Source organism: Passer montanus, unplaced genomic scaffold (genome assembly GCF_014805655.1).
Source record: "Passer montanus isolate IOZ18808 unplaced genomic scaffold, ASM1480565v1 scaffold7, whole genome shotgun sequence".
Taxonomy (NCBI): domain Eukaryota; kingdom Metazoa; phylum Chordata; class Aves; order Passeriformes; family Passeridae; genus Passer; species Passer montanus.
In genome coordinates, this window is record NW_024372147.1 from 14,584,605 (window position 1) to 14,599,060 (window position 14,456).

Below are 14,456 nucleotides of genomic sequence, written 5' to 3' on the forward strand. Positions count from 1 at the left end.
TTTTAGTTGTATGTAGCCTAACTGGGGAATAGTATTTTTTCCTTTTCTCCAGCCTTAGAAATGGTAATGAAAAAATGTGTAAGATATGGAATAACTTGAAAAATTATAGTTATCTTAAGCATTTTCTTAAAAAATATTTCAACATTTCTGTAGGAACATTCTGAGATTGTAAAGTTTTTTTGCTGAGAAAAACAAACATTTGAAACATATTAGTTTGTACTAATATTTCTATGCTGTATCTGCCATTCCTGCTTGATATCCTAGAAAGAGCAGAAGTTTTCCTCCTTGTCTGTGTTTGGTGACACAGTATTGTTACTGGTCACATATTAAAAGAACCAAGAGCCTGTTGGATCTGTGGTTCAGAAGTTTGTCATCTGAAGGAGTGAGTTTTCTGGCAGGCGTCTGCTTAATGTTGGTAAATCATGAGTGGAACAGGTTTTCTTCTTGCTGAGAGGTTAAACACCGGTTCTTAAAATCATCAAATCTTAGAATGGTTTGGGTTAGAAGGGATCTTCAAGATGATCAAGTTCCAACCTCCCCTGTTGTGGTCAGGGACATCTTTCACTAGACCAGATTGCTCAGTGCCCCTTCCAACCTAGCCTTGAATAAAGACCCTACTTCACTTATAAAGCATGTAGAAATTTTTGTTTGTTAAAGTCAAAATTAGAAGGTTGAGCTGCCTGCATAGTTTTTTTTTCTTTATAGATGTGGAAGATTTTGTAGGTGAGCTGTCATGCATTTGCGTGCATTTAAAATCTAAACTTTTTATATCTAAGAACTCACACTGTTTTTCTAGGAGAGAAGAAGGTACAGAAATGTGTTGTTTTTTCTCCAGGAATCTTTCTAATGTTTTTCTGCACCACTGCCTGTAAGCATCATGGAAAGAATCTTCGAGATCAGATGAAACTAGCAATGCATATGTTTCCATTTAACTTTTAAATGTTTGGCAGATCCCAGGCAAAGACACACATTCAAATGGATGAAAATTAATTTGCTAAGAAAATCATAGTCTGTTACCTGTACAGTAGAGTGCTCTGCGAAGTCAGTTGATAGGACAAGTGTACTAACTGGTCATCTTTTGGTTCTTAGTCTTTTTTACTGATATATGTTAATACTCTGTGGTGAATTGCAGAACTCCAGTTAACTCCAGATAGTTCAGGGAAGTATGCTGTAAATTGGTTCAAAGAAAAGGGAAATATACTTTGGTCAAAATTCTTGTGTTTAAACAGGAAAAATAAGTCACTGAGTTATAAAATCTGGAAAACCTTGATAGACTATACAGAAGATTATTCAAAATATATTGCTCATCATGGTAATTTAAAAAAAAATAAATCACTGTCTGTGCTTGGTGCAGTGTTACAAAACAGGAAAGAAATTACTCCAAGTTTTTAAAAAAAAGACAATTACAGTATTTACTCATATCTAGGACGCTTCTAAATCTAAGTTGACACTATATAGTGAATATTGTTTAGGGTGAAAAATTAAAATACTGTTTATCTTTAATAATAGGAGGGTGAAGAAGATTAATAGGGAAGGACTTGCAGGGCATCACTGCTTTAATAGGTGATTCCATGGCAATTCCCTCTGCAAAGGCTCTAAGGAGGAAATCTGTGCCAACCCTTGGATTTTGTATCTCTAAAAGACAAGTGATATTGTGTGTTCAAGTGAAGGAAAATATAAGAACACTTTGTGTAATTTCTAAACTCAACTGTTACTATGTGAAGAACTTAAAGGAAAGAACAGCCTACCCCCAACATTAAGACTAAACAAGACCTCATTTTGTTTTATGTGATTGCTCCATAAATATTTTTTGTTTATTGTAAAGTTTTCAATACAAATACATTTTATTTTGTTGCTGTGTAACACTCTCTTGGTTAGACAGTGCTGGATAGATGATTGTTGTGATGCTTTGTTCTGTCTGTTACTAAGGAGTTATAATGGCAGTTGAGAACAGCAAATAGAAAGGAAGGAATTGTCTTTTTCAAGCTTTGAGTTCCTGGGTTTTACTTGTTCTGCTCCCTGCAATGTTTTGTCACAGGGTTCTTAGATTATTTTTTAAAATATATTAATGTGATTTTTTTTTTTGTCTAGCTTTTGAGAGATCATTTAAATGGCGTAATTTTTAGTTCACATAAAAAGTCTTCTGTTTTGTAGCTGTAGAATGCATATTCAGTCTTCTTACCTTCAAAATTTTGATTGTACTTTTGATGACTTTCTTTGGCAGGGCTACAATAGAGGAGACATATTCAAGGTCAATGACAAAACTAGCCAAATCAGCAAGCAATTACACACAACTTGGGTAAGTAAGGGTACATAAGAGAGAAATAAGTGACTGTATACATGGTAAGAATCAAGTCAGATTCTGAATATTTTATTGATTATGTTGAAGGTTAGTATAACTTTACCTTTAAAAATGGTTGTTAGGTGTTTAGTAACCATGCAAAAATTTGTACAGACAAAGAGAAAGACAGTGCAGTTCTTTGAACTGAATAAAAAGAGCAAAGCCCAAACACAGATAAACTGTCTTTTCTTCTGTGTTTAAAGCATAGTTCTTTTTAGACTTATTTACCTCTATGATGTCCTCTCAAGCCTATGGAAATAATTTTGAAGAGAGAACATATGGCCTGCAAATGTGGCAGTGAATTTATTTATTTCTATTCTTTCTGGTTTCTGGAGTGTTACCTGTTCTCAAAGATGTTCAGAATGAGACTTTTCCATAGATTTATTCCATAGTTAAATGGAAGGTTTATACTTAGGGTATGTTTTTAAAAACAAGAATGATTAATGGATACTTTTCCATTGGAAAGATTAGGCCAATGAAAAGTCAGACTTCTGAGAAAAACTAGATTTAAAAAAAAATAGTAATGTAATCTAGAAATGTGGGAAGTTTTCGTCAGTGAATAGTTTGATAATAGTTGTTTCTGCTTTTTAAACTAACAGGCAGATGCAGAACCTTTGAACATAAGAACTTTAAAGCCTATGGTTAGTATTGATTTTTAGCAGCATTAACCAGAATAGCAAGGTAGAAGTATGTCTTTGGAACACTTGGACAAAGTCCGTTTAACACAGGAGTCTGAATCTGAGAAACGATCCCACCTCCTTGTTCATCTTTGTTAATCAGTAAATCCTTTTTAGTGGCACACCATCTTTGCCAATATTTTTTCCTCCATCTTGTGGCTGCAGTGATGTAAGACAGCTAGAGATGTAACTAACCAAGAAATTCCTGATTTGTTCACACTGTTCAAGTATACACATAGTAATATTTACTACATGTTAAATTATTTTAAGCTGTCTTGATGCTTGGCATTGTTGTATGCTCCTCGTAGTGTTAAATGAAATTTGCACTGTTTTACTTATTAGAGCCATTGCAAGTAAAACATTGGCTGTTTTGTTTGTTTAATTTTAGGAGGAGAAGTAAACTGTAAACATACTGATTATTGTGTAGCACTACTAAAAAAATTGCCAACTGAAAGAGAAAAAAATCCAGATTAACATTATTTTCCTCAATCCAGGACATTTGCACCAGTTTGGGATGTTTTCAAAATCTCAACAGAAAAACTAGCAAGTTGTCACTTGGATCTTGTGCGGAGATTACAAGAGCTAATAAAAGAAGTTCACAAATATGGAGATGAACAGATCAAAGCTTACAAAAAGGTTATTAATTCTTTTTCTCATGTTTGTCCAATGACTTGTTAACACTGAAATTAAAATGGTTTGTTTTTGACAACTATATGATGTTTGGCAGACAAAAGAAGATGTTTCAGGAACTTTGGAAGCAGTGCAAAATATTCAAAGTATCACTCAGGCCTTGCAGAAATCAAAAGAAAACTACAATGCTAAGTGTGTGGAACAAGAACGCTTGAAAAAGGAAGGAGCAACACAGAGAGAAATTGAAAAGGTAGCTGTCACATCTTACTTTAATTGTGCTATATTGTTATTGCTGCTTTTAATGAAGGAATGGGACCACTATTGGGCTAAGAATGACATATTGCTCAGATGAACATCATTCTCAGAGGCTGTGAGATTTTAAAGGAGCAAGCCGCTGGCTATTGCTCAATGTAGTCACAAGTTCTTTGTTACAAGACAACATATAGCTTTCTAATCCACAGACATTCTCCACAAGGTTTATTTTGTTTTTCTAACCTATCACCTTTACTTCTGTTACACTGCGGATACTTTTACGCAGTGGGCTACTATCACACATATACACATATACTTCCATTATTACTCTTAAACTATGCATTACTGTGTTACAGACCCTTCACCATCTTACCCAATATAGTTTCTTACTTACTTAAGGTATATTCTTACTTACAACTATAGAGACACAAGTTTAATTTTTCTACTTAAGGTCTATGTATTTTTTTTTCACATCAATCCAAGCTCTTTCCAAGGCTGCAGATCAAACCTCCCTGTATCTCTGGAGGTTTCTATCTTTCCATTTCCCACAGTGCTACTAGTCGTCTTACACGTTCACCCTGTATTAATAAGTGGAATACTCATAAAGGGTTAAACATAGTTGAAAGTTGTGAATATTTTGCAATATGCATGATATCGTGAATACCTAGATATGTTTTATATACACGTAGTTCCTTGTCTGTTCTTGTAGTTCTAATTCTTCACTTCGTAAATACCTGCATCAAATGATAGTTTTGTTTAGTGGCTTTAACAGAAATTGTGCCCAATTGTTTTAGCATCTCTTGCATTTTTGAATATATTTCCTTACATGAATGCTCAATGAACTGAACTCAGGAGTAATTGTGTTATCCCTGTAAAGAGATAAAGTAGCTGAGTATTTGAAGTCTGTTCAATAAAGAAAATGTTATCAATACTTTCACTGCTGTTTTAAAAGGTTCCAATCTCATGGACCAGAGATTCAAGGCATCTTGACAATGAGTCAATACAATTAGTGTCTTGAGGTATTTAGTACTGTCCTTGGGTTGTGATGGGGAGGTTGATCCATTTACAGGATCACTTAATATCTAGGGTTAACAGGGACCTCAGGAAATTATCCTCTCTTTTCCTCATGCTCAGTCAGGCAGGGCCATCTAAAGCCAGTTACTCAAGACCTTGTCTAGACAGCTTTCTAGTATCTTCTGCTAGGATAGCAGAAGGATGGAGATCCCATGCTCTCTCTGGGCAACCTGTGCCAGGGCTTAATTACCTTTGCAGGAAAAAGGTGTTTCCTTCTGTTCAGAGGAAGGGAACCTTTTGTGTTTTCTGTTAGTGCCCATAGTCTCTGGTTCTGTCACTGGGCACCACTGAAAAAAGCCTGATTTTGTCTTCTGTGTAGCCTCCCTTCAGGTATTTATATCTATTGGTAGGATTCTCCTTCAGGCTTCTCTGCCCCAGGCTGAACAGTTCCAGCAGTCTCAGGTTTTTCTTATGGGTGAGATGCTTCAGTCCCTTCATCATCTTCATGCCTCTTTACTGGACTCTCTCCAGTATGTCCATGTCTCACTTGCAATGAAAATTCCAGAACTAGACACTACGCCAGATGGGGCCTCACCTTTGTTGAGTAGAGGGGAAAGGTCCCCTTCCTTGACCTGCTTGGAAAAAAGTCACTTTTTTCTTTTTTCAGGAATCTAACTACTGCAGGAAAGAAGTCACCTTTCCTTGTCTCTAGTTATAATTTCTCTTAGTAAATCATGATTCCGCTGGCTATTTCCATTCCAATTAACTGGTCTGTGTAGGACTTTGTTCTTGTTAGAATGATGTTTTGCTTTTAGTCCTGCTATCTTGATGGATATGATAGCATTGGTTATTGTCTTTCTTTTCACTCATGATAAAAGTTATTTTGTTGACTATGTTTCAATTGTTTTATCTTAGTATAAATCTAGTTTTTTCCCCCCCAGCTTCTGTCTCAAATGAGAGTTCATGCTGGATTCTGGACGTGAATCAGATGTTTATTGGCAGATGTTTTCCTGACATTGTATTCGAAGTATAATTTTTTTAAATTCTTGTAGAGTTTCAGTAGGAAAGGTTGACTTGAGGGAAGGCTTTTTAAGAAGTCGCATTATCCTTCATTCGGAAACAAAAAAACCAGTTTGAGAGATGTCTGCCTGAGAAAGGGGGAAAGAGGAAGCATTATAGGACGAGGGTAATTTTTTTACTGTTTTATACATCTTCCTTAGATAGAGTTATGTCATTGAATAGTACTTGAATGCAAGTACTCAAAATCTGTTTCCAGTGGAAGTAAGTAACTGACACTGTCACATCTCTTCAGTCATGTCTCTGTTCAAATTTACACTTGCAATTTTGTAAACAGAGTGACCAAAAATGGTATTAATTTATTTTTTCCTTTGGTAGAAAATAGATGTATTACTTTCAGTGCAACATCAAAACTATTTGCTGGCAAAATTGCAGATTCACTGCTTTCTCAGAAAACAGGGGATCTGCACCAGTATACTAAGAGTTTATCACAAAGCAAAATGTTTGGTGAGATACTTTATTGAAGAATTTAAGGAGGTAGCTGAGACTATGCAAGTCTTGTTGCAGCTGGAAGTTAATACTAACTTGCATAATAATTTCCTGTTGTTCTCTGACATGTAAAGTTCTCTATTTATAGTGACTCAGCAAAAAATTAGTTGACTGATCCTTATTCTTTCACATACTGTAAATCTGGTCATATACTGTAAATACAGTTCTAGCAGTTGCTGTACCTGAGAATAGTCACATCCTATTTTCAGAAAAGATTACTAGTTAATCATACAGTGTTCATGTGTTTTATCATTTTTTCTGTCCTGCTGAGTACTTCATTTTTTAATTGCTCTTCAACATGTAATACTGGCATTCTGCTCATCATTAAACATGATGGAAAATGGAGAGTATTCTTGTTTTGTCAAACTCCCTTGCATAGAAGGTTCAATTAAAAATGCTTTACCAAAAAACCCCTATTTTTACATATTTTATCTTGACATTTCCTTCCTTTTTAGTGATTAAATTTAAAATCAACTTCAAAGCAGTCTTAAATTTAAAAGCAAGATTTCAGGGAGGATGTTGTATTTTCAGCATAGTAAATGGCAGTTGGGAAAAATGATAGCACTGTCTGCTTCTCAGTGATTCTCCTGTGTAGATGTGTATGAGTGAGGATCGTGAAGTAAAATTCAGGATAATAAACTGATAGTTTTGATACAACTTTTCTGAATAATCCATATTTTTGTTACTTTAAGTATTTTCACATTCTATTATACTGAGTGTAGAAGACTTAAGCAAATTAAGATATGCTTAGGCTTTCTTTGTAGCTGGACGAACAACTAGTTTTGAATCCTACTCCATTGAAGAGCTAATGGTATACTATTACTCATGATTATCAGTTATTTTTCTCTTGGAAATTGCAGAATCTCTCTCTTGCCAGAGGGCCTCTTTCTATTAACTCATTTGAAATTACAGGTAGCAGTCAGCTTTACAAATAATTGTAAGTAAAAAATAGTTTCTGTTAGACAGATGAAATTGATTTGCAAATAAATTCAATTTCAAATTGAGGGGAGGAGGGCTACAACTAGAACAAATAGAAAATATACAATTCTCTTTACTGATCTCGTTTATAATTCGGGAATACTTTTTTGTTACAAATTATGGGAAATTTCAGAGAGATAATAAGCATGTTGAATAAAGAAGCTAGGAAAGAAAATCGTGTTCAAGATGATTTTCATTGGCATTTAATTTGGAAATGGATTATCAATGTTTTGAAAGGCTTCATCTCATGCATCATGAGGTGAACTTTGAAAACACTTTTTGTCTGCCACAATCAGTCACTTCATCTAGTTTTGTTCTCCATGTAATACTGAGATTTTCCTGTATTTTGTTTTATGTTCTACTGAAGTCCCAGAAAGAGTTTGGTTTATTAGCAACAAATAATGAAAAGTATAAAAATCCAAAGGAGTCTTAATAATAACACTGACTTGCCTAAATCTGACCTTCACTATATTCTGCACTAGCTTCACTTTCAAATATCTGTTAATCCATTGATGTAACATCCATACTTCTGAGTTTCTTTCTTCATTTCTAAGAGAACTTCAGCACATAGTTTTTTTTTGCCATTGATTCTTTCAGACTTGCACTTATAACTGTTTGCTCTGTATTCTAACCTTTCTTTTTTCCTATTTTGCTGTTGCAAATATAAATTTGTTGTTCCTGTTGACAAGAGCTAATGAGTTATGTTCAGCAATAAAAATTTTATTTTAAAAATAAGTTTTGTTGTAAATATTTTTATAAAATTTCCGTTGCTTATAAGGGGAAGGGATTTAATTGAGGTAATTTGTTACACTTGTATTTGATTTACCTATAGTAAAATCTCAATTTGCTCTTATCTGAGATATTTGGTGTTGAAACTTGAAATGATGTTTCTCTGTTTTGGTATGCCCCTGATAATTTTTAGAGATCATCCTAGGCTTTCTTTAAATAGTAACTTTAAAAAACTGTACGTGACATTTGTCACATTTTTGTATTGATATATAGGCAGCAGTTAAATCTAAAAAAGCAACAGATACCTATAAACTCTATGTGGAGAAGTATGCTGCATTAAAATCTGATTTTGAACTGAAAATGACAGAAACAGCACAGGTAAGTGTTGCATTAAATTAGTTACTTTTGAAGTCGATTAATGTGTTCTGTTTAATTTCTGGAGCCATCTGAAATTAAAGATTAAAAAAAACTAGTCTCTTTAGAAAATTATTTGTTTGAAAGGCAGGCACTGACTATGTATGTTGTGATAGCACTATCTTTCAATGACACAGTGGTGTGCTAGCATTCTAGAAGGTGATTTGAGGAAATTTTTGGAAGAAAGCAAAATGAACTTCTGGAATTATTGTATAAACATTGTGTTTATATGGAAAATCCTCTGAATTGCTAGGCACCCTTGACTCATTTACAGGAATTTTAATATTGGGATCCATTGTGGCTTTTCATTATTATTCCATTGAAATGCTAATGTTACAGTTTGTTAAAATGCCTACCCAGGTTTTACCTGAGGTTATGAAAAGCCATTACAGCTGTTCAAGTTTCTGTGGTTTTTTAAAAGACTATATTCTGGAAGATTTTAGGTTCTCTGTATCAATGCATATGCCATTTCTTGCTACATTTTAAACCACATTTGGGCTAAATTTGTCCTTAGCTCCTTAACTGTAGCTATCCTTTTACTTAAAATTGAAATTTTCACTTAATGTTATTATGGACACTTGTAAACTTTCCACATTTGTCCATATTGGAAATGAAATTTGTCATTCTGCCAATTAAAGATGTATGTGTGGAATTCATTTTAAGTATAATGGTGTACCTGCATCCATACTTTGGTTGCACAATGGCTACTTTAAAGATGATGTGATAGGAAAAATGACATCCATGAATATATGGAAGCCCACTTCTATGTGAAGCATATCCTGTATTGTCTTAATTCAGCATACATTTCATTTGAAAATATGTTGATCAGTTCTGAAAATTAAACAGTAAGGAGTGTGAGTATTTTAAATTCTTTCAGTGCAAATTCAGTTGGTTTAGCTTAAATCTCTCTTACAATATCCAGTAAAAGAAGGAAAATCATAGGGTAGCCTACAGAGGATGGCAGTATCTTCTGTAATTAAGATGAAGGCTGCTGAAGAAAAAGAAAATCATATTCATCTCCCTGAGTGATGACTACAGAGGTACATAAGTATGGCAGAAGATTGAGGGTCTAAGAAGCTAGAGGTATATGTCTTTTATGCATGGAGTCGGGTTTGTGAATGAAAGTAGCAGGATGTTCAAGATTGGGATCTTCACAGAACCCTGTGCAAATTGGAGAGAGGATTAAGTGGTGCATCAAAGTTTGGACACACTTGAAAGGGTAGTTACAGAAATAGGCAGAGAACTAGGAAAGAGCAGAAGTAAACAAAGATTTCAAGACTGTTATGGTTGACTGTTGGGGAGGATGAGAACATTTTTAGTTCTGTTTTTTGGCAGGAAGGGGCCATTGAAAACTTTGGAAGTGATTTTAAAATGGCCATCAGCTGACAGCCTGGGTAAAAAGGAACAAACTGTAAAAAATGTGTATGATGAGTTTAAAGATCAAACAAATCATATTTAAAGAAGCAAAGAACATAGATTTAAGTAGAGAGAGAGTGTGTATGCTTAGGCGTGTTCTAAAAAGGAAGTGCAAAAGCAGTTCCAGACATAAGATTTCTTGGTTTAGATGAAAAAACAAACTTTTCAATTATGGAGAAAAGAGGAAACTTGAACACTTTCTAAATATATTTTGGTAGAAATAGATCAGATTTTTTTTTTAATAAGGTGATAAGTTCAAAAAGATAAGGTGAGAGTTCAAAAAGTAAGTTTAAAAAGTTCAGTAATGATTCTGAAATGATCGCTTGCTTTCTAAAGTTCATTATTTCATAACTCTAACAAATTCTGCACCTTTCTTAAATGTAATTAATATGTTTAAGATGTGGAGAAAAAAAAGAGGCTTATTTGTTATTTTTTCATTTTATTGTATTTAATTATTGAAATTTAAGATTTAGTGTTTCAGGAAATATTTTCATTATGATTAATTTCTCATATTTGTTTGCAGAAATTTCAAGACATCGAAGAAATGCACCTTCTTCGAATGAAAGAGATTATACAGTCATTGTCAAATACCATAAAAGAAATTCATTTACAAATAGGAGAGGTATTTTTGACTATATTTGGATCATGCTTTATGTTTTTCCTTAACTATGAAATGGAGTATTTCTTATTTTGTGAAATTCAACATAAGGTCAAATTTCCATGGCTTCCTGTTGCAGTTTAAGTTCAGTGTCACAAAGTTGACAGAATAAGACCGGATACATTTTGTCATCAAGAAAAAAAAATTAGGACAATTTGAAAAATTCAGAAGTTGAAGAATTTTTAGTGTATTTTTAAATTCTGCTTCCTGGATATTAATTTAACACTCATTTCACACAGATTTAGGTTACTGCTTTTTAATTAGAACTAGAAATTATATCACTCTGAGAAGTTTCCAAATATTTTATACTCTTGGATTTTATGAGCAAAAGATATTTAGTAACAGAAGTTTTTATAGTATCTTTTCTTTAGATAGAAGTTTATTTAATTAATAATCTTTATAAGCAGTCCTTTTTTTTTATGAGTTGTCACTTTATTTGCTAACACTTTAGTATTGAGGTTTTCTGCCAATAAATGATCATCACAAGGGTGATGCTGTTTATTTCTAATGTATATACACATCCTGCCTTGTTGGAAAACCTATTAACAGCATGTTGTTGGACAAAAACAACATGTTGCTAGACTAAAACTATTACAACAGTAGCGCTTATTACTCAAGCAGGTGGGAGTTGTGATAATACAGTAGTAACAGTTCACACCCTAAACTGGTGCTGGTTGAAAAAACTGCCTGTCTTCCTGACATTATAGTGGGATATGTTGCCAACAAATTAAAAAAGTATATATATACACAACTTGTTTAACATGGAAGAAATAGAAGTAAAACCTAGATCTGTCATTTCATTTTTTGTCTGTAGTGTACCCACACTTGCTAATACTACAGAAAGGAGAAGGTTTTCCTAGGTAAAATATCTGTTGATTTCTCTTAAGTCCTGTATTTTATTTTAGAGTGAAGGTTTTTGAATTTTAACTGCACCAAAAGCTACTTCTTGAAGTTAATCACTGTTTTTTTTTGAAGGTGCATGAGGAGTTTATTAATAACATGACAAATACTACAGTTGAGAGTTTAATACAGAAATTTGCTGAGTCAAAAGGAACTGGCAAGGAAAGACCTGGTAAGAAATTAAAACTAACAGAATAGGAAATCTTGGCTTTAAAACTAGAAATTTCCATTCCTAATGAAATGTCAAACTCATATTTGTTGATGTGCTGTATTTTTAACATATGTTCAAATTCTTAGTATTCATTAACTTTGATATTATGGTTTGTAGAAATTGGTAATGCAGAATTCATTATGTGCATGTAGTATTTGTGTTCATAATGCTTGGTAGTTTATTGGTCTGTACTACTAAACTATGCAGTTTCCTGGAACATCAGGGAAATTGGTCAAGAAGCTGTAGTTCTTTGTACAAACTGTGTATTGTCTGCTATGTGTTTCTTGTACAAACTGATTCTGCATAAATTGTACTTCAGAACTTCACTAAATATAAACATATTAAGAGCAGATGTCTATAAAGCTGCTTATTGAACTATTGGAACAGTTGCATCAGTTTGTTCAGCTTACCAAATTATCATTTTCATAGATACACAATATCTATTTTTTTATAAAATGTATTTTAATATACAATAATGTGTATTGCTTCTGTAGTAAGAAGCAAATTGAATAGTACTTTCTGACTGTTGATTGGGTGAGGTAAGACTTTCCTGGACTGGCATAAAAAGGCGTTCTCAGAGTATTGCCTACATAGTGTCACTTTAATTTTGGCATGAATATATGGTCACTAGGTGTGTAAATACAGGAATTAGTAGTACTGTTTCCTTCAGTGGTAGGAGTCCTCACAAGCATCTCTGTTTTCTAGTAGAGGCACACAAAGATGTTGTTTTTTTTCCTAGAGCAAGAATGTACATACCAGAGTAGATAATGTAAATTATTAATGAATTGTTAAATATTATTAGATATCTTGCAATGTGTGTGTGAGGAGTTTTTAACATAACATTGTTTCATATTCTTTCTGTGATCATGTAATGCTGATATCCAAGTGGGCTGAGGTAAGATTACATATGGAAAGATTCCTGTGTATTTATCAATTTCTCAGTAAAGGTCAAAAAAGGAAGTTGAGTTGATCTGAAACAGGACAAAGACATGTGACAATTTGGTGATCAGACCTTTTGAATTAGCTGTTGCCAAGATGTCATGGTGAGGGATCTCCATCTTGCATTTAAGGTTCTGACTGCCTCGGTTACAAAGACCCTTGCTAATTTGTCTTAGAGCATTGCACACTTCAAGTCATGCTATCTAGCATGGGTTATGCCAGACAACATTGTATTTTTAGAGAAGTAATGCTTCAGTTTATAATTTAATGGAGAAATTGCACACGTTTTATACTTACTTGCAGCTTTACAGTTCTTCAAATCCCATGTCTGCTCTCTTAGGACAAATAAAAAACTCCAAATATATTATAAGAAAGTTAAGCAAAGTATTTCAAGGAACAATAGCACATTTACTGTGTAAATGTATGCACCTTGAATTTTCTTTTACCATATTATTTTATTGATATGAACTTTGTCAAGCAGTTGTGGTGCAGGGAGAAAGCATAGTCAAGTTCAGCAGCAAAAGAACATAAATTCACAAGAAGTTTTCAAGTGTTAAAGGCTAGCAACACAGGCTTCTAATGACATTAATTATGCTCACTGCTTCTAATATGTTTATTTTATTAACTTAGAATCATAAAACTTTGATAATTCAAAATGTTTGGAACGCAAAGTGAGGTATCAGTCTTCTGAGAACGAAAAGGAAACAACCACTCTTAAGGACTGCTTTTTCGTTATTAAACTCCCACTTTTTTGCATCTGAGAACTGTTCACAATGAAAAGATAATTAATGGAACAAATGTTGAATGTCTGTGGGATGTATTTATTAATTAGGTTGAAGAAGGAGATGGCTCCTCAGAAAAATCTAAATATTCAACATAAGAAATGGTACTGACTTGGCTTACAAAACAAATGCAGAAAAACTTTCTTCTGGATGTCACTGGTGGTTGTAAATTAAATCAGTTTAAAGGCAATATTTTAAAATTCCCCAGGACTGTGTAAGCCTTTTTAAATAATTTTCATGTTATCTGTGAGATGGTGATCATCTCACTATAATATGTGAGATGGTGGGTACTTTCAGATAAAATAAAAAGGCAATGCAAAACAAAGTATTTTAGTATATTTTGCTATATTCTAGCTATTTATAGTTAGTGACAACAGAGTTCACTTGCTTTTATTTATTTCTGGAAAATAAGAATGAATCTGAAATGAAGAACTGATGAGAACTACAAACCATTTACAGTAAAGTTAATTGCATATCTGAAATGTGTCTGTACAGTGATGTCTGTTTTACCAGATCATATGGGCTCCCTCTGGTGGCTAATTTCTGTCACCAGGAGTCATAATGTACAGGGGTATCTAGAATTCAAGTCTTTCTTGTACAAATAACAGGTTTTCTTTCAAGCAGTAAAGCTTTGTGAGAGTTTTTTAATTCACTCAGGAACTTCTTTACAATAGCTCTTTTTGCACTGCTACCTAAATAATTATCTAGTCAGCTTTTTAACCTGCTTCTCACTGCATTTGTTTTATTTTTTTCTTTATTAAATCAGTTTAGAATTTAGATTTTTAACAACACAATATTTGGAGAAATAATAATTTTTGTTTTCTGACTTCCATTCAGTGGGGAAAAAAAAACCAAAATGAAAGACCAAACCACTTACATCCACTTGAAAATCTTTAGTTTTAACTGAAAAGAAAGTTAGTGTAAAACACCAAAGAACAAAGCTGGCAGG

General features: G+C 33.4%; 1 protein-coding gene across 11 annotated transcripts in view; it reads left to right on the forward strand.

Moving 5' to 3' along the window:
- The window catches only part of FCHO2 (FCH and mu domain containing endocytic adaptor 2), an 82,673-nt gene that overhangs the window by 12,123 nt on the left and 56,094 nt on the right, over nucleotides 1-14,456 (forward strand). For all 11 annotated transcript variants that reach the window (XM_039729838.1, XM_039729842.1, XM_039729843.1 and 8 more), the window contains exons 3-8: nucleotides 2,225-2,299; nucleotides 3,513-3,654; nucleotides 3,746-3,898; nucleotides 8,461-8,565; nucleotides 10,541-10,639; nucleotides 11,651-11,747. In XM_039729838.1, coding sequence (XP_039585772.1) covers nucleotides 2,225-2,299; nucleotides 3,513-3,654; nucleotides 3,746-3,898; nucleotides 8,461-8,565; nucleotides 10,541-10,639; nucleotides 11,651-11,747 — 671 coding nt within the window. The remainder of the gene's footprint in view (nucleotides 1-2,224; nucleotides 2,300-3,512; nucleotides 3,655-3,745; nucleotides 3,899-8,460; nucleotides 8,566-10,540; nucleotides 10,640-11,650; nucleotides 11,748-14,456) is intronic.